The following is a 23,826-nucleotide window of genomic DNA, read 5'->3' on the forward strand; positions in this document are numbered from 1 at the left end:
ATGCTTTGCAAAAATCAAACTAGAGCTAATTCTAAAAATTCAAGTTGGTCAAAGGATATGTAATCCTGAGTATGTAGTCATATTCAGGTTCTCCCTCCCAAACTGCATTAGATATAGAAAGATAAAGCAATGAAAAAATAAAACACTAACAATTGGAAAAGACTCATTTTTGTGCTTTTCCCTTTCTCCACACAAAAAAATACAGGGGTCCCTGACTCAATGTCTACCCCATGTTGTTCCCAGATGTTTTATGTCACCAACCTCATGAAGGGGTTCCTTCCAAACCTCCCAAAGTTCTCTATCCATACAAAGGACCCAAGGATTTCCCAGAGAATTTACTGGAATACCCTAAAACCTATCTTAATTTAGTATTAATCTCTCCCATGTCATATTTTCCATTTCAAAGATTAACCACCTCATGCTCTATAAACCAGCCAGGTTCCAAAACAAACACTGTCACACCCCAGGTGTTGAGGCAATAAATAAAGAGAATTAACTTCAATGAACAGACTAGCGAAAGGAATGGCTGGCAGTAGGGCACAGAACAGCTCCTTTGTGGTGAACCACGGGAGCCACTCTCACGGTCGAATTTCCTGATCATTGGAGAAACGTACAGATCACATCTTTCAACCTTCCAAATTCTAGCTGTGCCCTCTAGGAGCTTGCCACCTCTCACAGTGGCCCTAGCTCTATTGCTTAGAAGGACATGTTGCCAGCAGTAACTTGGCAATTATCTTTATTCATAAAGCATGAGAAGGATGGGTAAACAAAATGGTGAAAATGGAACAAACTATTATGGAATAGAAAAGAAACAAAAGCACCTGCCCAAAGAGAAGCTAAAATATTGAAACACTGATTTTCTCCTAAAGATCATGTTCCTCAGGCCTGGGGACCTAACTGAGATGGGCTTTAGTCCCTATGAATTCTATTTCTCTGGTTCAACCTTTAAGTATCACAACTGTGGGAGTTAAATCAGTCTCGTCGTCTTTCCTCATTTTTCACAAACTCCAAAGAAACTGTTCTATATAGTTGGTCTCATTCTGAAATTGTTATTTCAAAGTAAGTTTCGTACCTTAATTGAAGCAATATGGAGCAAAGTCTCGCCCTTATGATTTCTTTTCACAGTCGTATGGTTACCGGGTGTCAGTTTCATTGCTGAGGGGCTGGACAGCATTCGGCCGTAATTTGTACTATTCAGTGTAGAGGGTGGTGTGCTAGTCAGTGTAGAGAGTGAGGAGCTCATGGATTCATCTAATATAGTTCTGCTTTTCCTCCTTACTCTGTCTCCAACTTTAAGTTTGGTTGAAGGCTGCAAAGAAGAGCCAGGCAATGGGATGTTTGCTGAGAGCCCTGTTTGCTTAACCAAATTTTCACTGGTGCTGGCAATGCTGTTTCTACATCTCTTAGAAACGGGACTGGAAAGTCTCCTGTGACGCCCACGTTTTCCATTCTTAGACGGAAGATCATTTTCACAGAGATTCTTCTCAGGAGTCATGACTTCATTCCTGCTCTCAATTTCTGGAGACTCTATTCGCTCAGCCAATGGTAAAGAGACTTCGGTTAAGTTTCCAAAACATTCATCTTCTGCCACAGAGCCGCTTGCTAATAAATCTATTTCACCATTTCTCTGAGGACTGGCATTAACAGATGGTTGGACAGAGACAGATACCAGCTTTTCCTTAAATTTCTCTTTGGAGTCAAGTTGACCATCTTTTTTGCCTGCCTCTAAATTCCACATTCGGTTGATTTTAGTGAAAGTTTTCTTCTTCTGTTTTTTTCCAGATCTTGTAGAAGCCTTTTTAGCCCTCGCAGAAGAGTCTACTGGAGGACTCGCAGAAGAATACTCATACGTCGAGGCCTGCTGAGCATTTTCATCATTTATCACTTGAGGCTGAGTTTGTACTGAAACTTTACTTACAACATATCTGACCTTCTTACTTCGAGGACTAAACCACATTTTTATTGAATTCTTCTTACTTTCTGCATGATTAAATAAATTTTTCCTGCATGTTTCTTCTTTTAAATCTGATAGAAAAAAGGAAGAGAAATCTGTCAGATGAACTTAATCTCTCCCAGCTTGAGCTCCCACAGAATTTTGTTTATGGTTTTCCTAAAGTGTATCACCTTTAATTTATGTACCTCTTTCTTCTGTCCTAGACTATGAACTCCATAAGCAGAGATATTTGGACATTCAAACAAATGTTTACAGAATCCTACATTAGTCCTGACAGTGTTCTAGGGACTGGAGAAGAAAAAAAGGAATTTATATTCCACTGGGGATGACCAGAAAATATGAATAAATAAGTAGTGCATACAGTATACTGGTGGTTATAACAGCCATGGAGAAAAGATATATTAAATAAATAAATAATCTAAAGAAAAATTTTCATGAACCAAGGTCTAAAATTAAATTACTTTAAGAGGAAAGCCAATGATATCCTACTACTAAGGACTGGTAACATCCACTGTATAGGAAATAAACATGTCATTTTACTAAGGTGTTACATAAATTTGTCAAGTGTGCTTATTCTTGATTTCTTTTCAACATTCTCATGTCTTAAAATATTAGCGAGAAAAAGGAAATTATAAAATATTTTTAATTCCTTTTAGACATTTTTTCTTCACACAGAACACTTACTATTTCATCAGTTCAAAATTAATAATACATTATAAAATTAGTAAATTAAAATCTAAAGTTTAAAATTAATTCTATTTTTTACCTCATGTTTCTTGAGTATAAAACTACTATCTTTACAAATAGATCTGCCAAAAACAGGTTTATAAAAAAGAAAGAAAAAAGGTGGATTATGAAAAACAAATACTTAGTGCATATCTCAGTAGAAATTACAAAGATATGATCCCTGCCTAGCAAAGGAATTCTATCAAACTCTACTCCACTCCAAAGAAGCCATGCCTTCCTCCGGGTGGAAAAATGGCAGAACTGGAAAGACTAATTGATAAACCCCGCTGAAGCAAGAGTGTGTATGTGAATAAGGGCAGACCCTCCTACATCCTTCTAATGTCCTAGCTGAACGGCACCTGGTCCACCAAGTGTTATTAGGACAGGATCTTGGAAATCAAAATAGAAGAATGAAGCATCCATTCATGTTGGAGGCTAAGTCCAGCAGGTCATAATAAATGTGAGAAGTCCTCAAAAGATTGAATGGACTCTTCAGCAGGGCTAAAATCTGCATGTTATTACCTGCTGCTGGAACAGCCAAAGGCAATTCCCCCAACCTGATAATCCTTTACTGTTTACCAAACCTTACCTTTGATATGTATATCTGCTTTGCTATAGGGCAAAATGTGGGAATAAGAAGCCCTGGGTCCGGAAGCTTAGTCACTAGAGCTAAGCCTCCCCTGGCTCCCCCATACCTCCCAAATTTATATTTCATGTCTGGTTTATTTAATTTACATTGCGGCCCCTTCTCCAGATTCCTGAACCTTTGCAGATGCGGATAAAACCCCAGCACATTCACACAGAGACTTAATTTCTAAATTCAACAAGGTCTTTCCTCTGCAGTGATAAGTAGATTTCAAACTAAGTCACTTCTGATACAATCTCAAGTCTAGAGGAAAGGTCAAAAGGAAATGTTACCAGGATTACTTTTTAAGAAAGACTCAGGATTACAAAGACTAAATAAAGGTTAATCCACTGGTAGTCTGTAATAACTTGTATTTAATTTTTTAAAATTTATTTTAAACTTACATAATGACATTTTCAATTAAAAAGTCAAATCCTAAAGTCTCAATGCTTATAAAACTTAGTGTAGAATTAGACATTTAATAAAAAATTAAGGCTTGTAAGTAGTAGCAACATACCCAATTGTCTAAAAAATCTAAATCTAAAAAGACAACAAATTTCACTCAGGTATACATATTTCTTACCTTATCCTATATAATAAAAGGCTAATATGCAAATTGTCCCCTTGGGAGTTCGACCAGGAGACCAGGAGTTCGATTGCTCGCTATGATGTGCGCTGGCCACCAGGGGTGGCATAGAACTAATGTGGGCAACCGACCAGCAGCGGTTCATGGGTGGTGAGGGAAGGAGAAGGCAGGGAGGCAGGGAACCTGATTGGCCTGGATCGCTGGCCAGGCCTAGGGACCCTACCCATGCACGAATTTCGTGCACCAGGTTTCTAATAAAGCATTAAGTGAAAACACCATGTATTCATGTAATTTATAGGCACACGATTTCACTCGTCATCCAGTAGTAATACATTTACTCAGAATTATTTTAATTGTTTATCTTGTCCTACCTAAGCAAAGACCACAACAAGTATGTTGTAAATTCTGGGCTTAACACAGCATATCACAGTTAAAACAATAAAAGGCAAAACCCCCACCACTACTAAACATCAACCACACTATTGACAGCTACAACAGCTCATATGGGTTAATGCTTCTAAGCATGAAAAATTATTATATTCATTTCACGAAAAAGCACATAGTCCTTCCTCTTCATAGTAAACCTCATAATGATGACATGTAAAATTCTATTCTCTGAATTTAAACATTTCTGAGTACTCCTAACTTTCCAGGAACAGAGATGCATTTGTGGCCAAGGAGCTGCTCAGCCAAGTTTATTCTTAAAATTTAATAATAAACTATAGAAAAGGCAAGAAATTAGCAAATGTGATTCAGCTATCATTAATCTACATCAAAGGATTATAATGATGAACACTGTGTGCCTTTCAAATGATCCTATTATAGGTTTCGCAATAGAAGCTAAGAAATCTCGTTGACAAACTAGCCCCTTATTAAAAATCAAAGGAAAGTACTTTGCTACCATCTGTGCAACATTAACGCCTTCACTGAAGAATGATTATTTTGTAAGTTAAGAAGTATTCAGTTCTACCTACAAAATAAAAACACAGTTATTCAAATGCTCATCTTCATCTATTATAAAAAAGTCACAGCATAATGAAACACTATGTAATTCGCCACAGAGAGACCAGCCTCTCTCCTGAAACCAGAAAATAAAGTTGTGATCCTATGAAAGCATAATCACAATTTTTTTTAATGTCACCAACACCAACATATATTTCACAGAACCTGACCAGCACCTGCAAGGTCTGATTTAATATGACAGGGCCAAGAAAGAATAAAAACTTGTAAATTTAACTCCATTAGTAGAAAGCAGATTATGTTATAAAGAATAAGATAAAATTATCCATAAATGCTTGTCAGAAAAATTTATGACAGTCTCTTCGCTTTGAAATACACTGAACCGAGAAAAATTTATTCAACTATTTAGAAGCTGATTTTAGAGAGTATTACTGTAAATCTGGCTGCTTTATCTTCAGTGTATACCATATACTATGTCCCTGACTTGACAGGTTCTTCCTAATTATCCACCTTAATTACAGTGATTATATATTTTATAGTAAGTGCAAATAACAAGGTTCATTTGGAAGATAAATTGTGAACTACAGGTTAAAAAAATAGAGAAAATGTGGAAGGTGTCCAACCATTCCACCTAATTCACCTTCAACACTAGACCAGTTATCCCTATGATTTGGGAGCTAGACCTTAGGAATCATTTAATCTAATACCCTTCTTTTATGAGGAGATCATTTCCAATATCCTCATTATTTGATCCAACTATTATTTCTCTCTACCTACTCACCTCACTCACCTTACACCACTTTAAGCACTTGCTAGACAAACTAACATAAAGGTACTACATAAAATATATTGAATAGATAAACTATAAATAAACACTCTCAAATGCCCTTTCAAGGCTAGTTTGTTTTAAGGGACATGGAGAGGAAAGGTTGATGACAATTTAATTTACAGTAAGTAGAAAAAGCTTCCTCATGGAAATAAGAACTGGATTAGAAATTTATATTTTAGATAGCATTTATATTTCAGATAGAATTTATATTTATCATCTTCTATAAAACTAGCAAAGAAGAATGTTAGCACTATAAATTGAATTGTTGAAGGCACAACCTAAGAATTTGTTTTAAACTTGTTTTGTTTTGATTAAGTTTAGTCTCTGGGATATGAGTAAAGTCTTAACACTGCCAATTTTTCTCCAACCCAATCAACAAACATAATGGACACCTATACTTCTAACAAAAGCAATGTGCTAAAGAACAAAACAAACAGCAAGAAACTTACAATCTGACTGCCTGGCTTAACCTAGGTCCTCAATTTCCTCATCTGCAGAATAAAGGGATTAAAGATAACCTTCTAGCTCCTAAAATTCTGCTTATATATTACGCAAACTGTGAAATTCCAATTCATGGTAAAGTAAGTAATGTTAAAGCCAGCACTACTAAAGTCTGGTAAGGACTGAAGTAATTATTCATTATATTAAAAGGAAAACAAACACAAAATGGCCTTCAGAAAACTAATCACCCTAATTTTTCCCCCAAGTTCCACCTCTACTCTCAGATGAGAAAGATGGCATTCTGAATGGCCTCAGATCCCACACAAAAACTTGTTCTAAACTCAATAATTTTCCTAAATATCTTTTAAAATGATGAAAAATTAAGCCATTTCACAATCATGGTCCACAAAAGATGAAAACCATACTGATGATTCAAACATCACTAACCAAGGTAAAATTTCTGAAGAAGTCCTCTATCGTACTTTTCTTTGCACCCATGGTGCCCCAGGGTTACTCTGTCACCATTAAAAATGTCACATTGCTGTTACGGGTTAAATTGTGTCCCTCCTAAAATTCATATAAAGAAATCCGACCCACAGCAACTCCGGATGTGATCTTATTTGGAAACAGGGTCATTACAGATGTAATTAGCGGTAATTCGCAGGGTGGGACTCGAATGCAGTATGACTGGTGTCCTTTTTAAAAGGGGAAATCTGACCCAAACTTGCGAGAACAACATGTGAATATGAAGACCACCATCTGCAAACCAAGGAGAAAGGCCTGGAACACATCCTGCCCTCACAGACCCTGAAGGAACCAATCTTACCTACATCTTGATTTTGGACTAGCCTGCAGACCTGGGAGATAAGGACTTCCTGTCGCTTCAACGCCCCCATGTGTGGTCTGCTCCTTCCTATGGCAGCCCCAGCAAGCTAGTATCACTATAGTAGCACTAATAATCACTGCACAGCAACCGGGGAAAAATCAAATCAAATCATCGTGACAGACACAAATCTCGGAGCAGCACCCCAAACTTCCATGCTTGGCCAATATTCCTAACAGACCACACATCTTTAAGAATCTCATGCAAACCACTTTCACAGAGACATGAACATTTTTCACATTGTATAATTAACTCAAGAGGCTCACTAATCCTTCCCCCTACCCCCATCACTGCCAAAGATGCGCAGACTCTTGATTAAGGACTCCTGCTTTAATCAATGTTGGGGAGGGGGGATACCAGATCAAACACTAATCTCTCTAATCAGAAAATAAACACTATTAGCACTGTCTCTGAATAAAAAGGAAAAGAATACAGATGAACTTAATAATAAAACTTTTCCTCATTGTGCTCTTAAGAGATTTATAACAGCATTTTTTCAAAAAGTAAGTACTTTTAAAAATGTGTATATGTATAATTACATCTGAAAGTCAGTAAAATGTTATACCTATAGCACATTTTATCATAAAAGAAGAGAGAGTAATATAATAATAATCAGATAACTATAAGAAAACTTTTTGTAGGTAACTATGATTTTTTAAAATATATTTTTATTGATTTTTTTACAGAGAGGAGGGGAGAGGGATAGAGTTAGAAACATCGATGAGAGATAAACATCAATCAGCTGCCTCCTGCACGCCCCCTACTGGGGATGTGCCCCACAACCAAGGTACATGCCCTTTACCAGAATCGAACCGGAGACCCTTGGGTCCACAGGCTGATGCTCTATCCACTGAGCCAAACCGTTTAGGGTGGTAACTATGATTTTAATTCTTAAAAATATGGACCTAGTCAATAAGACTCAGTATTTGCCTCATTTATTTATTTTGCCAAATCACTTCACCATTAATAGTTGACAGTGACACATCATGTCGGAAAATTAAGATAAAAAGATTTTAAAACAGAAATCCAGCCCTTTCATATGCACATTATCAATCATGGCATTCTGCCAGTCAAGAATAGGTTCTCCTATAAAGGAACACAAGCTAAAAGGAAGTGATCGGGTCAATAAAAGGACAATTCCCATATCTAACTATGAAGATTCAAAACACTACTCTCTTTCCACAGCTAATTAGTTCTCAGCAGAGAGCACAATGGGAAGATACATAGTTAATACACAGAGTCTAAGAACAATTTAAAAAACATTAACCCCCATTTATATAGAAAAAAAAGTGAATATTAGATTTTTGCTCTTTAAAAATGTGCTCATTTAATAAATTCAATCTAGAAAAAGGATCCATGGAAGGAGATTGTAGTCTATCTTGTAAAAAAGTATATTTAAGTGCGTTTAAGGATATAATCACTATTCTACACATATGACACAGACATGATCATAACTGAAAAAGCAGGCAGTGGAAGTAGTAAAAGAAAGTCTGGACTGACAATCAGAAGAAATGGACTGTTCCTCTTGCTTTTGTCACTCACTACGTGTGTGACTTTACACAAGACCATTTAACCTCTGAGGCCCTTGGTTTCTCATCTATAAAAAAGGAGTGAGACTTAATTACCTCTAAGGTATCTGTCACTCAAAATAATTCCAAACACTATAAATCTTAAATCTGAAACACACCATTCAGAGTTCCTGATAGCCCTTTTACACACTTCATGTGATCGACAGTTCATCGGTTACCTAAATAAGGGAGACAGTGCCAGTGCTCACCTGAAAGCTCGTTCTCATGCAGCAAATTATGAAGCTTACTGCAAAGCTGGATCATGCTGTCCAACTGCCTGTTTATCTTCACGTCTTGTATCCAGGCTGGGGTATTACACACTGGACATTCGGCTCCAAGGCAGTCACTTACACAGTTACTGAAAAAGAATTTTAAAAATATATGTAATTATCAACACACTCAGCAGAATCTGAATTCCAATAAATAACGGCTGTTTACATTTTTTAATTTGACAATCTAAGGCAGCAGTTCTCCTCAACCTGTGGGTCGCGACCCCTTTGGCAGTCGAACGACCCTTTCACAGGGGTCGCCTAAGACCATCCTGCATATCAGATATTTACATTATGATTCATAACAGTAGCAACATTACAGTTATGAAGTAGCAACGAAAATAATTTTACGGTTGGGTCACAACATGAGGAACTGTATTTAAAGGGCCCGAAGGTTGAGAACCACTGATTTAAGGGAAAAGTGGGCAGTGCCCCTAACTGAAAGTCAGGTATTGCATGTTTTAAAATTCCTGCAGTACACTGGTTAAAAATTGCTGGGATATATCAAAACCAACTTTTATTTATTTTTTATTTTTACTTTTTAAAAATTTATCTTTATTGTTGTAAGTATTACAGATGTCCCCTTTGTTTTTTTTTTTGTTTTCCCACTGACCCCTCCACTCGGCACCCATTTGCAAATTAATTACACGTACTGGAGGTAAAACCAAGGAGAAAGGCCTTCACCACTCTATTGTCTGTGTATCGAAACCATCTTTGTGGCATTGGACAGCACTTACAAAACTCCAGATCTGCAAAGAATAGAAACAGCTACCCTAATTGTGGGCACCATAGACTCCAAATGAACCAAAACTGTTCTGAATTGTTTCTTTCCTATGTTTATGTCATTTAAAGATGACATTTTCTTTAAGATGTTCTCATGCCTCTCTTAATCTTTCATTGGCTATTTTAAGTCACTTCTTCTCTGTAGAAAATCAATAAAATATATTTAATAAATAAATAAATAAATAAATAAATCATAGTTACCTACAAAAAGTTTTCTTCTAGTTATCTGATTATTATATTACTCTCTCTTCTTTTATGATAAAATGTGGCATGCACTAAAGTGTAAACAGTAGTAAATACGGAAAAAAGTGAAAAAATTCAAGATTCAGGGCACATTTTGAGATGAAACTGACAGAACTTAATGATGTGGCATAAGGAAGAAAAACAGCAATCAGGTATGACTTATGGTTTCTGCCTTGAGCAACTGTGCAGTCAGTAGTATCACCTATTTCTATGAAGATCACCAAGGCAGGAACAGGTTGAAGGGGATGATGGTCCACAGATCTGCTCTGAAAATATCAAATCTGAAATCCCTTTCATCCTCCAAATGGAGATATCAGGTAGGTGATAGGTACTACTTCCTTCCCCATCACCTGCCACCAATGCCCACATAACAGATCCATGTTTCTAGCAACAAAATCGGGACCCCAGGCATAGCTGCTTCCCACACATCCCCAGCCCACTGAAATCACAAAGCAAATTATTTTCCTATGTGCTTAAACTTCACACTGCAGTTTTCTCAGACCAGACAGTTCCATAGTCATAACTCAAAATAATTAAAAGATTGATTCAAAGGAGGCTATATAAACCCTGCTCAAAGACATTCAGTCCTTAAATTGATTTCTTCTGAATAAGAAACAGGATGAGATGAAAATCTGGTATTGTATAAGCCAGGGCTGTCATATTATAACATGGATATAATTTCACCATAACTATTACAGCTTGAATTGTGTCCCCAAAAAAGTTTTACCTCCAGTACGCGTAAATGTGATCTTATTTGAAAATAGGGTTTTTGCAGATAATCATGTTAAGATGAGATCACTAGGGTGAGCCCTAATACAATGACAGGTGACTTATAAAAGGAGAGATTTGGACATAAGAAACAAACATGCCCACCATGTAAACATGAAAGCTAAGACCAGAGTGATGTATCCACAAGCCAAGGGATGCCAAGGACTGCCGGATGCTGAAGTTTCTCCACCAGAATGCAGGAAAGAAGGGTGGGACAGAGTCTCCCTCACAGACCTCCGAAGAACCAACCCTGCTGACACCTTGCTCTTGGACTTCTGGCCTCCAGAAGGGAGAGACAATACATTTCTGTTGTTCTAAGCCACCCAGTTTTGGTGCTTTGTTATGGCAGCCCTAGGAAACTAACACAATTACTATAAGAACTAGACTTTTATAGTTTAGAAAGTCTAGATTCAAAACTAACTGGAAGAAAAAAAAAAGACATATTTGAATTATATAATAGATATTAATTTCCCCCCAAATATAGCAAAGCTGCCTATTAAACTTTGTAACTTTGATCAAGTCATCCTCTTAAAGCTTTAATTTCTTTCTTATAAATTAAGGTATTTATAAGGGTCAAAATGAGATAATATAGATGTAAGTTGCCTTGCAGTATAAGACAGCTACACAAACATAAAAAAATTATCATCACTATGAATACATGACTATTACTAGTAAAAAGCATAGTTGCTACATAGGTATGTATTAATTATATATACAATATATAATCTATCAAGCCATAACTACTTACCTACAGAATATGTGCTCACATCTTCCTAAACACACAGGCTCTTTCAGAATATTAGTGCTGTTTGAAGAAAGGAAAACAATCAAGACTTAGTCACTTATAGAAAAACATTTTATACCCAACATTTCATAAATCCAAGGCCCAACACTATTATATTTCTTTCTTTTCTTAAAGCAGATGTTAAGGATGTGGTCATCCTGGTTAAATATTTTATCATAACACATTTGTGCACTTTGGGGGAGAGGGGTTCCCTCAGCCCGGCCTGCACCCTCTTGCAGGCACCCTCTTGCAGTCCGGGACCCCTCGGGGGATGTCCGACTGCCAGCTTAGGCCTGCTCCCCAGTTCACTGCTCCTTAGCACTGCCTTGAGGGCAGCTCCTGCGTTCAGCATCTGCCCCCTGGTGGCCAGTTCATGCCATAGCAACTGGTCACTACCCTGTTTGGTCGATTTGCATATTAGGGTTTTATTATATAGGATACCTGCTGAATTCAAATAACAACTACCAAATTTGGTACAAATTGTAACTTTTTTTTATAACATATACTGGGAAGTCATAGAAAGGAGTAATTTTGTTCGGGCATCTCTAAACACTCTTAGACACTCAGGCATACAAATCTATAATGCCAGATAGGCCCCACAGTCCACTGCTTCCTCACCAGCTCTCAGGCTAGGAGTAACCATCATAAAAAGACAGAATGATGTACAAATATATCTCTATAAATTTATGTGGTAGCTTCTTTATCTCTATGCTGCTATCAAAGTGATGTATTAGATGTTGTGAGTAAACAAACAAATAATCCCCATGCTCCTCAATCCCATTAACCTTACTGCAGCCAAATGCTGTGAGCTTTTCACCACCTAGACTCATTCCTACCTCTTCACCCATAAGCTTACCCTCCCCTTCCACACACAGATGAAAAGATCTCTCTCAGTCATTTTCCTTCTTAACATGTCTACCATATTAGTCCCTAAATCCCGCATTTTCTCTGGCTCCTAAAGTATTCTATTCTCATCATCATCACCTTCTCCCATCACATATAAACATGCACAGATAATCTCTCCTTCAACCTAAAAGAAAAAAATGCTTTCTTTAGATCATGCCGCCTACTCTACTTTTTGAGCAGCTCTCCCCTTCCTAAGTTCTTTAAAGTGTTCTATCCAGCTAAATCCATCTCCTTACCTTGCTAGCTCTAACTCCCCACTGCTGAAACTACTCTCCAAAGCATTGTTGGTCCTCATTCTCCATGACCTCTCTGTAAAATAACATTTACGTCACCCTCTTTCCTGAAACCTTTCCTCCCATTGAGCTTTAATTTTTTTTATTTATCTGCCTATTTCAGCACTTCTTAAGCTGCTGCTTCGCCTATCTATCAATGTAGGCCGACCCCAGGATGCAGTCCCCAGCATTCTAGCTTTCTCTGAGAATACTTGACTCAATGCCTTAATTCTTCTGTTTCTAACCTTAAATTTCCTTTCTAAGATGACTGTGAACACTTTACCTATATATTACTGTCATAATTAGCTAATTTATTAATATTAATAATAGAGAACAAAGGGGAGACCAGACACTATAAACATGGTCATCTGGACAGCTTCACCAGGAAGCTACAACTTCACGCTCCCCAGGAAATCACCAGTCCATTCCCTGCAGATCGCTGGGGGAAGGAATGGCACCAAGAGGGAGATCCATACATGCACAGTGAAGTCAGCGTGGCAAAGGAGAGGTGCTTGTGTGTCAATCCAGCCTGGGAGAAAAATCAGTCTAGATGGGTGAAGCCACCCTGCAAGAGAGCAAAATCTTGGAAGGTTAAAAATCCCCAAAGAGTTTCCTCTCCCTTGCCTTCTGCTTCTCCCTTACCTTCACTTGCTCCTTGCTTGACCCCCACTCGCTGGCCATGTGGCCTTAAACAGCCACATGACCCAGGGACACGTGGACCCTGTGTGCAAAGAAGTGTGGCTGGGAACACAAGCTAAGCTAGCCAGATGCTGGACTGGTCTACACTTTAATATAGAACAAAAACTCTGGGCAATGGCCTTAACCCTGGCACAAGAAATAATTTTTCTCCCCTCTTCTAAGCTCTTCTAGGTAACAATCAAACTAACATGAGACAGATTAATAGGAGAAAATGTTGGAAGTTTATTACAGATGTACATGCAGGGGTGTCAATGACATAAGATCCAGAAAAAAAGACACTGAGCAGCTGAGGTTTATGTGCCATTTTGGACAAAGGAGAAAGGGATAGGGGTCTAGGACTTCCCAGGGGAAGTAGGCAATTCCCGAGTCCCTTGTTTCTTAATAAGCAGTCTTGAATCAATGTCCCGAAGGACAGACTTAAGGGTGGCAAAACTCTGGTCCCCAGCACAACCTTTTCTCTCTCTGCTCACCAAAAACTCCGTGCTCTCCTGAAGCCAATCTCTGTAACATTTCTCAAATACCCTGGCCCAACACCAAGCCCACAACTGCTCAGACTGTTCTCCCCAACCTAGAACACCCGTCCGCCGCCCCCAAAACTATTCAGGCCCTCCGCATTACCCAAATACTACCCAGGATGATAAAAATGTCACTACACAAAGCAGCCCAAGAATTCCTGCGTGTTAGTTTCCATGCTATCACTTTTGCTAAATCTGTGCCCTGCACCAGAAATGTAAAGCACATGTAAACAAAAATCTTAACTTCCACAGCTGAAAAGGCTTTTAAAAGAAAGAGTTTATTAGGCCATTGCTAGCAAAAAATACAGAAAGACAGGTCTGAGGACATGGAGACAGATATGTCCACCATCTAGCGTTTTACAAGTATTTTTTAAACATCAAGTAGGCAAGAGACAGCATTTACTTTAGCTATAGACGTGAGAAGGTGAAGCAGGGCTAGTTCTGGGATAGGTCAGCAGAGTCCTAGCTATTCTCTTTTTGGATAATCTTGGATATAGCCACCTGGAAATTAATTAGATGATTCCAACATACACCAGGGAGTGTGAGCAGTCTTTTGTTGGTTTTGCACTGCAGTTAACTGATGAACCCCTTTTTGTCTCTCCCTTCTATTCTCTGACCTGTTGTAATTTAACTTAAGACATCTCAGGTTTTTCTCCTTGTAGGCACAAAGTTGAATGTGTTACACTCTTTCCTAAGGGGTAGTTTTATAAGCCAAGTTACTATATATATGACTTTAGAGATTACAAAATGTTCCGACGTTCCAGAGAGATGGTATCTAGTTGAAAACAAAATATTTTGTATTTTATCTGCCTGATTCTGTTTTTTGTTTGTTCGTTTTTCTTGTTTGTTTCAAAATAGATTGTAGCCCTACAGACAAGAGATCTTGACTTTCATTTTTTTTCTGAGCTTCCCAGCACATTATTACCTACCAACGTGGTGCTATAAGCACAGCAAGATTTCAATAAATCCTTAGTGAAAGAACCAAATGGAAGACTCTACACAAAAATGCAGGCATAGTAACAATCCTATTTGGTCCTTCCCTTATTTTCTGTTTAATATACATATATATATTAGAAAGAAAACATCTAAAAGAATAAGAAAAGGCATCTGCAGGGTAACGGAATTTCTATGCATTGAAAATTCTCACTGCAGTAGCACTTCTGTTACTTTACCTGTACTGGGTTTGGAAAGATCAGTGTAGTCACAGGGTCATAACTTAGGGAAGAACTAACTAGTAAGAACAAGCTATTAAAAAAAAAAAGTCCTATTGATATAAAATTTTCTTTGGTATTATCAGGCAGACCTATTTCTTAACTGAATGGCTCCCAAAGCTTCCATAATATATCAATTGCTATTTATTATTAGACAAGATAGCTACCACAGTACTCTTACATTTTAGAAAATCTGCAAGGTATTTTTAAATGTGAAACAACATATTTAACACCAAAATGCACAGGCCTCCAAGCCAATTAAACAATTTGCTGTATTCATCTTTACAAGAATAAACAAATCTGTTAACAAGTAAGGGATACGGATAATGGCATGGAAGCATTCTTATTTTATATGCCACATTCAAGCAAATCACATGGGAAAAATAAGAAAGCGTATCTAATTGTTCAGTGTCAATAACTACTGAATAAATCAGAGTCAAATATCCCAAAAGTCAAATGGACAATAGAATTCTATTATCAATGACTAATTATAATAGAACCTACCATATGAGATGAGACGGACAGAAAAGCCACAGAGATTTTATATATATATATATATACCCAATTCCAATAATTTTGGTTATTCTCTCTTCAATTCCCTTTTCTCCAAAGCAAAGCAGTATCTAAGTAACTGCTGGTCTTCACCTCTACTACCTGATGTTCAAATGTTAAGTTTCAAAGCTCAGGCCTAGGCAATCATCTTTATACTCTCTTCCCTGCTCACTCCCCAAAAAATGCCTTCGATTACCATCTCTATGCAGATTTGTACTTCCAGACTAATAGCTCTCCTCTGAGCTTCAGATCTGCTGACCAATAACTTCATTTGTAAGACCACCCCCTATGCTATGGGGGACAGTATTAAAGGGTGCTCAGTGTGTCTGGCAGTTTCAAAGGCCATCACAAGCCCTATATAACACCAGGTACGTGTAGTACCGTAATAGGACTGTTCATGTTGTGGTTCTAGCTGCAATCCCAGGGGTAAAGACCTGTACCTTCTATACCTGCCCTGCCCTTAGTCATGTTTACTATGAGTAATTAACCCCAGGAACTTAGGGGGGCATTCATGGTAAGTCAAGTGAATTAACCAGGTCCTTCTAGTATTTCCAATTTCAAAGCTTTTATGCATTAATTTAACAAACACTAAGAAACTATGTGTCTAGCACTGTGGCTCTAAATCTGAACCTGTTCTTATGAAATGTGTAGTATAACTGAAGACAGGCATCAATCAAAGAATTAAAATACAACATCCTACATAATAAAGAGGTAATATGCAAATTAACCCTCACGCCCTCACAAGATGGCTGCCTACAACCAGGCCGGCAGGGGGGTTAGTGAGGGATGACCAAACGACTGAACAGCAGGCTGCGTGAGGCGACCAGGCTGGCGGGGGGTTGTGAGTGGTGACCAGGCCAGCGGTGGGGGGAGGGGGCAGTTGGGGGCGACCAGGCTGCCAGGGGAGGCAGTTGGGAGCGACCAGGCCAGCAGAGGGGGGAAGTTGGTGGCGACCAGGCTGGCGGGGGGGGGGGGGGGAGGGGGGGGCGGGGGAGGGCAGTGAGAGGCGACCAGGCCAGTGGGGGGGGGGTACAGTTGGGTGTGATTAGGCTGGCAGGGGGCGGCAGTGAGGGGTGACTAGGTTGGCAGGGGGAGGGCAGTTGGGGGCAACCAGGCCGGCAGAGGGGGACAGTGGGGATGACCTGGCCGGCAATGGGGGGCAGTTAGGGGCAACCAGCCTGGTGGGGGGGGGGCCGTTAGGGGCGATCAGGTCAGCACGCAGAGGCAGTAAGGGGTGATCAGGCTGGCAGGTGGGGTGCAGTTAGGGGCGATCGGGCAGGCAGGCAGGTGAGTGGTTAGGAGCCAGTGGTCCCAGGTTGCGAGAGGTTATGTCCGACTGCCACCGAGGGGTCTTGGATTAGAGAGGGTGCAGGCTGGGCTGAGGGGACCCCTTCCCATGCACGAATTTCATGCATCAGGCCTCTAGTAAGTAAATAAAATCCACAATATGGAGAGCTATATGATACATACTGAACACCAATGATATGTGCCCTTTTCTGTATGTATGTTAAACTTCAATGAAAAGTTTTAAAACTTTTTAAATAACATTCAATGGACACTAATAATTATGGAATCTGCAAACTGGAGGGAACCTTAAATATCAATTGCTCCACTTTCCTCATTTTATCGATGAGGACACTAGTCTCAGGAAAGCTACACGAATTGCTCTCCTTGGAAGTAAATAACTCTATCCCTATCTCAAAGATATTGTAGGTTTGGTTCCAGACCACTGCAATAAACCCAGTGTCGCAATAAACCAAGTCCTAAGCTTTTGCTGGTAGGGGGTCCTGCCTTCAATTTGTAAAAACAAAATAAAACAAAACAAAAATGAATATCTGTATCTGTGAAGCACAATAAAGCCAGGTATGCCTCCATCTGAACCAACTGAATAGTCTGTTAGGCTACTAATCACTCTATGATTTGACCCTGCCTTAATTCTCTGCCAACCTGACTCGCTCTCCCTTTATTCTATAATAATTTTTAGCATATTATTTGCTAATGATCCCCCACCTGGCTCCATTTATAAAAATCTACCCAAGGCCTAGTTCAAAAGCCCATGAAGCTTTCCTCCACTAGCTCCCCTTGGCCTTCATCATAATTATCATAATTTACCCTGAGTGGGTACACATTCCATCCCTTAGAATTAAGCATATGCTCCTTAAGGGAAATGTCTCACCATAGCCCCACTAACACAGTGCCTCAGGGATTGTTTGTTGCCCTAATGAAAAACCAGCGCCAGAGCAAACCAAAAGGAGTGAGCCTCTCAATGAAGGGTCATTGGCCTTTGTGAATGCCTCCAAACACTGGAAACTCCCAAAGGAAGGCAAGAGCTGACTGCTGGAGTCGGGAAGTCTATCCTTTACTTTACCAAACACTCATGTAGCACTTAGACCCTAACCGGCACTGTTCGAAGTAGCTCATAAATATTAACTCATTTAATTCCCACAACAACCTTATACAGTACAAACTACTACTAATTCATTTTACAATGAAAAAAAAAAGAAGCAAACAAATATGAATTAATTGGCCCAAAATCACTGAGTAAGGATTGGAAGCCAGGGTCCAAAATCCATGCTCTTAACCACTGAGCATACTGCCTCAAAACCCGATCGCCTGTAGAGGACAAGAGATAATTCAGAAAAATAAAATCGCCTCTTCTGAAAACTGCAAAATTACTTTTGACTTGTTTCCTAAAAGTTGATTTAAAAGGTGCTAGAACTCCAAGTTATAATTCTCTTGGACACCAACTCCACACCCCCCCTCTCCCCCAATAAAATGTCCAGGTACCCAATTGTTTTAACTCACAAAATAGTATCATCTGATACCCGGGCTTCACACTGCAGCACCTATGATCATTTCCTGCTTCCTTTAGGAACACAGTGTTACTATGCTTTCTGCCAGCCTCTCAAATGATATGCTCTTCCTAGCTCATATTTCTAAATTTTTAAATAGCTTCTATCTGGTTGAGGCTTAGACCTAACACAAATGTCACATCTGGCCTCTTGAATAATTTCATCAGTTCACCTTGCAGCCATACTGATGCTAAAGGTCAAGAAAGGATGCCCTATTGTAGCCAATCTGTCCCCACCCGCAAGTAATGCTTGCTGCAAAATAGATTCAGCTGCACGCTGAATGTGAGGGGAATGGGGCAATCACTAGCCCTCCGGGTAGAGCTTTGACACTCTGTAAAAGGACATTCGTACTGACACAGTTTCTAAAACATGACATCGCTTTGAATGGCAGGCCGTCCTGAGTTGCTCCTTTCGAGCAATGATGCCCGGTAGCTACTAGGCAAAGGCAGAGGTGAAAAGAATGTTCTGCCCCACTATGGGTGAGGAGCACCTGCCATGCTGTATTCACTACAGGCAGTGCCAAACCTGCAGACACCAGGAGAGGAATGCAAAATCATCTCTTAATACTAAACCCGGGTGATATAAAATTTCACACCAAAAAGGGATTTTTAAACTTAAGACATTTTACCTGTCAAAACCAAGCTTGGCAAACCATTGCCTACATGCCAAATCAAGCCAGAAGGCGGTTTTTGTACAGCCCTTGAGCTACAAATGTTGCTTTTTAGGTTCAGAGCTGTAAAAGCACAAAAATACTGAGATTGTGCCAGCAAAGCCTAGCATATTTACTGTTTGACCTTTACAGAAAAAGTTTGCAGAGCCCTATGTTAAAATATACATTCAAAGAAACAGTTGCGATTTAGTTACTAATCTTTCAGTGGTTCACATATTAATTTTTTTTTTAAGTCACTGGGGTTCAACATCATTCTCCAGTCAAGGAGGAGTTGTACTGAAAGTCCAGACCTAGCTACTTGATGCGGCTCTTATTGTCTGCTCAGTTAGAAACTGGAAAAGTATTTGCTAGGGGATAAAAAAATGAAACTGGCTTTATTAAATTTCAGGACAGCCTAGAGATTATTCATATAAATCACCTATTTTGTTTCTTTCTCCCAAACCATTCAGCAAACAGACTATGCTCTTTTATATTTTTATAAGACACCTATTATCACTTATTCTATGACAACTACCGCACTTGGCACTTTCTTTACATGTGTAATTTCTTTTTTTAAAAAAATATATTTTTATTGATTTCAGAGAGGAAGGGAGAAGGGGAGAGAGTTAGAAACATCAATGATGAGAGAGAATCATTGATTGGCTGCCTCCTACATGCCCCACACTGGGGATCGAACCCGCAACCCAGGCATGTGTCCTTAGCCTGAATCGAACCTGGGACCCTTCAGTTGCAGGCTGACGCTCTATCCACTGAGCCAAGCCAGCTAGGGCTACATGTGAAATTTTATTTAGGCTCTTCACTCCCATAGAATTTTACCTTCGTAAGGGTTGGAGTTTTTTTCCTCACTTTGTTCATTAATGAACCCCAAATGACTAGAACAGTGTCTGACACTTTGTAGGGGCTTAGTAAATTTTTAAATTATTATTAATGAGCACTATTATTACTTAGATGGGGAAACTGAGGCACAAAGAGGTTGAATGACTTGGGCAAATTCAATAGTATCAAAGCTGGAACCTGAAATCAGGCAGCTGACTGTGCAGTCCGAGTGAAGCCCTATGTGGCTGCCCCAGACCCTTCCACACAGAAACGTCCCTTCTGAACATCTAACTTCCCTTGAACTGACTATCCGGGCATGTCTACAACTGCTCCTATCACAGCAACTAGCAGAGCCAGTTCTAAATCTGATTCTCAGGTGGATGGCCCCTGTGCCATGAGAAAGCACACACAATGCACTCAGAATGTCTTCAGGCACTCATTCTAGCAAAAGTGCCACTTTTTAAGTTTTAAAGTTGTTGTGAACATGTAAGTGCAAAACTTGTGACAATTAAGTCCTTTTCATCCTTAAAGGGAGAGCTGCTATGTGACTTACACTTTATGTGTAACTAAGTTCTGCAAGCTGGAAATCAGAGGGGGAAAAAATCAAAACAGTCCAAAAAGGAAATATGGCCGGGACAACTACAAAGAGAAAAAACCCGACAGAGTGACAGTGATGCAGAAATCCTAACCTGTGCACCTAACAGGAGCTCAATAAAAGCTTGAGAAGAAATGAAAAGTGAGACAAGCCCTTCTTGGGTTGTATAAGCCATCTTGCTTTCTATACCAAGAAGAGCTCATGGAAAAGAAGCAAGGAGCACAAGTCATAAAAACGATGTCTTTAGACGGGATGAAAACTTTAGACTCAGGACTCACATGGTGTAACAACATGAAGGAAAATAAGCAACCTAGGTCAGGGCACACGCGGGGGTTGCGGGCTCCATCCCCAGTAGGGGGCGTGCAGGCGGCAGCCGATCCATGATTTTCTCTCCTCATTGATGTTTCTAACTCTCTCTCCCTCTCCCTTCCTCTCTGAAATCAATAAAAATATATTTAAAGTTAAAAAAAAAAGAAGCAAAACACAAAACAAAACACAAAGTAGCATCTCTAAAGAGGAAACCCCAATCCCGACTCCTTGACCAAACCAAAGAAACCTCCCAAACTCTCTCCTTCCCCCCCAAAAAGTTGCTACGGAGAAAAGGTCAGAGTCCAGCTCAGCAAAGAGTGACAGCTGCTTCCAATTCAGCGTCGGATTCTGGAAAGAGCTTGTCACGAGGATCCGGGGCCCCGCAAACAGTGCCCCTGCCTGAGCCCCGCCCCAGCCCGGAGGTTCAAACTCTGGCGGCGGGCGGGGACCCGCAAGCATTTTAACCGCACCTCCAGGCGATGCTCACGCCCGCTGAAGTTCCAGAACTACCACCTGAGTTGGGTTTGCTGGGGGGGGGGGGGGGGGGGAGCTAGAAAGCCACCCAGAAATGTGAATGGGGCCAGGAAGGGATCACACACCAGATCGCCGGGCAGGTACAAGGCCGCCAGCTGCGGGATCGGCATGGCAGGAGAGCCGGAGCTGGGAACAGATCCCCCGGCCCCGAGGCCGGGCGACCCTCGCCCCCGCGTGGCCCCCGCGGGGCCCCCCCGAGCGATCGTCCTCACCAGCGCGAGCAGCGCAGCAGCGTCTCCAGCCGGTTGAGCGCGGCGCGGCTGTGGGCCCAGGCGCCGCCAGCCGCCGGCTCCATGGCGGGCGCGGGACGCGGCTGGTTCCCGGAGCGGACCCTCAGGTCCCGGTTCCCCGGCATCGCCCCGCCTTCGCGTCAGAGGCTCCTCGGAGAGCGGGGGCGGGGAGGACCCGGACCCCGATTCGGACGCCGCCGGCCTGCGAGCCGACCCCGGCCCCAGCGATTCCCGGGTCGGGGCGGCGGGACGCCTGTGGGCGGGGCAGGCAGTGAAACCCGCCAAAATCCCGGCGCGCGGGATCGGGGGGCGGGGCCGGGAATGCGCGCCGAAGTTCTGTGGGCGGGGTCTCCGTGCGGAAGGGGGCGGGGACCGAGAACGCTCCGCCCCTATGGGGGCGGGGGCACTTAAGGTTAAAAAGTGGCATTGGGGTTTTGATGCGGATTGTATTAAATCTGTATGTTCCTTTGGGTAATACGGCCATTTTAACTATTTTGATTTTCTGAAAAGTTTGTTTTTAACTGATGTCTGTTGCTAAAATAACAAACCCATTAAACACATTATGCACTAAAAAAAAAAAAAAAAAAACACCAAAAAATAACAACACAGAACCAAGAAAGTCCTTGCTTTCCTGGAACAAGGATGGCACCCTCCTCTGAACTTAACCGGTGAAAAATCACACACCAAGAAGCGTTTAGTTGAGTGTTACCTACATATAAGGAGTGATGTTTCCATGACTGTTGAGCTTGGCAAAGCTTTGCTCATGACACTGAAAGTGCCACTCTCTTTACTCCTAAGAAATAACTTTTTTCTTGTCTGTTAAAGAGTGTGTCTACCCTCATGAGGATTTTTCATTGATCGCCATATTTATAGATAAGTCTGTTGAGCTCTTCTTATGCTTCTGCATCCAATTCACTACCAAAAATCTTTGCATTATTTCCCCTTACCTTACTCTAATCTACCCACTTCTCTCCATCTTCACCCTACAACAGGCCCGATTATATTATGCTCACCTGGATTGTTCCCAGAGCCTTCTAGCTGGTATCCCTGTGTCCACCCAAATTTCCTTCAAGCTCCAGGCTACACTGTAACCATCTAAAACATTTCCAAATAAGCACTTGTTTCATAAAAGAAGAATGAATCAAACTAAATAAAATTTTATAGGGTATTTTGACTGACCTATGATAGCTCCATAAACTAACCATTTTTTTTAAATATATTTTATTGATTTTTTACAGAGAGGAAGGGAGAGAGATAGAGAGTTAGAAACATCGATCAGCTGCCTCCTGCACATCCCCCACTGGGGAAGCGCCCGCAACCCAGGTACATGCCCTTGACCGGAATCAAACCTGGGACCTTTCAGTCCGCAGGCCAACGCTCTATCCACTGAGCCAAACCGGTTTCGGCGACTAACCATTTTTTTTTAACTAAGATGTAGCCAAGACGCTAATCTTTTATTATTAACCCTGTTAAGCCATTGTTTTGCAGAGCCTCGGAGATATCAAACTCTAGAAAACTTAAAATGTTAAATAAACTTGGAGATAGGCTATGGAGTGTAATGGAGTAAACTGGCGACTTCAGGAGCCAGAGTCCCACTTCTAATCCCATTTCCTCCACTAAATAATTGTGTGGTTTAAGGGTTGATGCTTGGCTTTAATGGAGATGAACTACCTTCTCCTCTCAGTTCTGAATCCTGAATTTGAAAAGCCATGTTTTTCTCCTATATCCATACATGTGTGCAAGTAAAAGACGGGCAACCTATCCAGGATGAGGCACACCAATAATGTGTAAAGTCTTAGAACTTTGGTCCCAGAGAAAAACTTCCCCAGGGAAATCCAGTCCAGCTATGGAGTCTTGGTAAAGCCTTGGCCTAGGGCAGTGGTTAGCAAACTGCAGCTCGAGAGCCGCATGTGGCTCTTTGGCCCCTTGAGTGTGGCTCTTCCTAAGCCTTAGGAGTACCCTAATTAAGTGAATAACAATGTACCTACCTATATAGTTTAAGTTTAAAAAATTTGGCTCTCAAAAGAAATTTCAATCGTTGTACTGTTGATATTTGGCTCTGTTGACTAATGAGTTTGCCGACCACTGGCCTAGGGCATTAACAATATCCTCTCTTCACTTTAAAGAGGCCTTGCCCTAGCTGGTTTGACTCAGTGGATAGAGCATCACCCTGCAGACAGAAGGGTCCTGGGTTCTGATCCTGGTCAAGGGCACATGCCCGGTTTGTGGGCTCCATCTCTAGTAGG

At 40.6% G+C, this 23,826-nt stretch overlaps 1 protein-coding gene across 5 annotated transcripts in view; it reads right to left on the bottom strand.

The window, feature by feature from the left end:
* BARD1 (BRCA1 associated RING domain 1) overlaps nucleotides 1-21,856 on the bottom strand; it is a 58,433-nt gene extending 36,577 nt beyond the window's left edge. Inside the window, exons 1-4 of one of the 5 annotated variants that reach the window (XM_059703048.1) lie at nucleotides 21,563-21,856; nucleotides 11,384-11,440; nucleotides 8,782-8,930; nucleotides 1,073-2,025 (exon numbers count right to left, since the gene is read on the bottom strand). In XM_059703048.1, the coding sequence (XP_059559031.1) occupies nucleotides 1,073-2,025; nucleotides 8,782-8,930; nucleotides 11,384-11,440; nucleotides 21,563-21,705 (1,302 nt within the window). In that variant the 5' untranslated portion in view covers nucleotides 21,706-21,856. Of the gene's footprint in view, nucleotides 1-1,072; nucleotides 2,026-8,781; nucleotides 8,931-10,740; nucleotides 10,916-11,383; nucleotides 11,441-21,562 lie in introns of those variants that run through there. The other 4 variants (XM_059703049.1, XM_059703046.1, XM_059703051.1 and 1 more) reach the window with 4 other exon arrangements.
* Between the last annotated feature and the right edge of the window lie 1,970 nt (nucleotides 21,857-23,826).

This window comes from Myotis daubentonii, chromosome 7, assembly GCF_963259705.1.
Source record: "Myotis daubentonii chromosome 7, mMyoDau2.1, whole genome shotgun sequence".
Lineage (NCBI taxonomy): Eukaryota > Metazoa > Chordata > Mammalia > Chiroptera > Vespertilionidae > Myotis > Myotis daubentonii.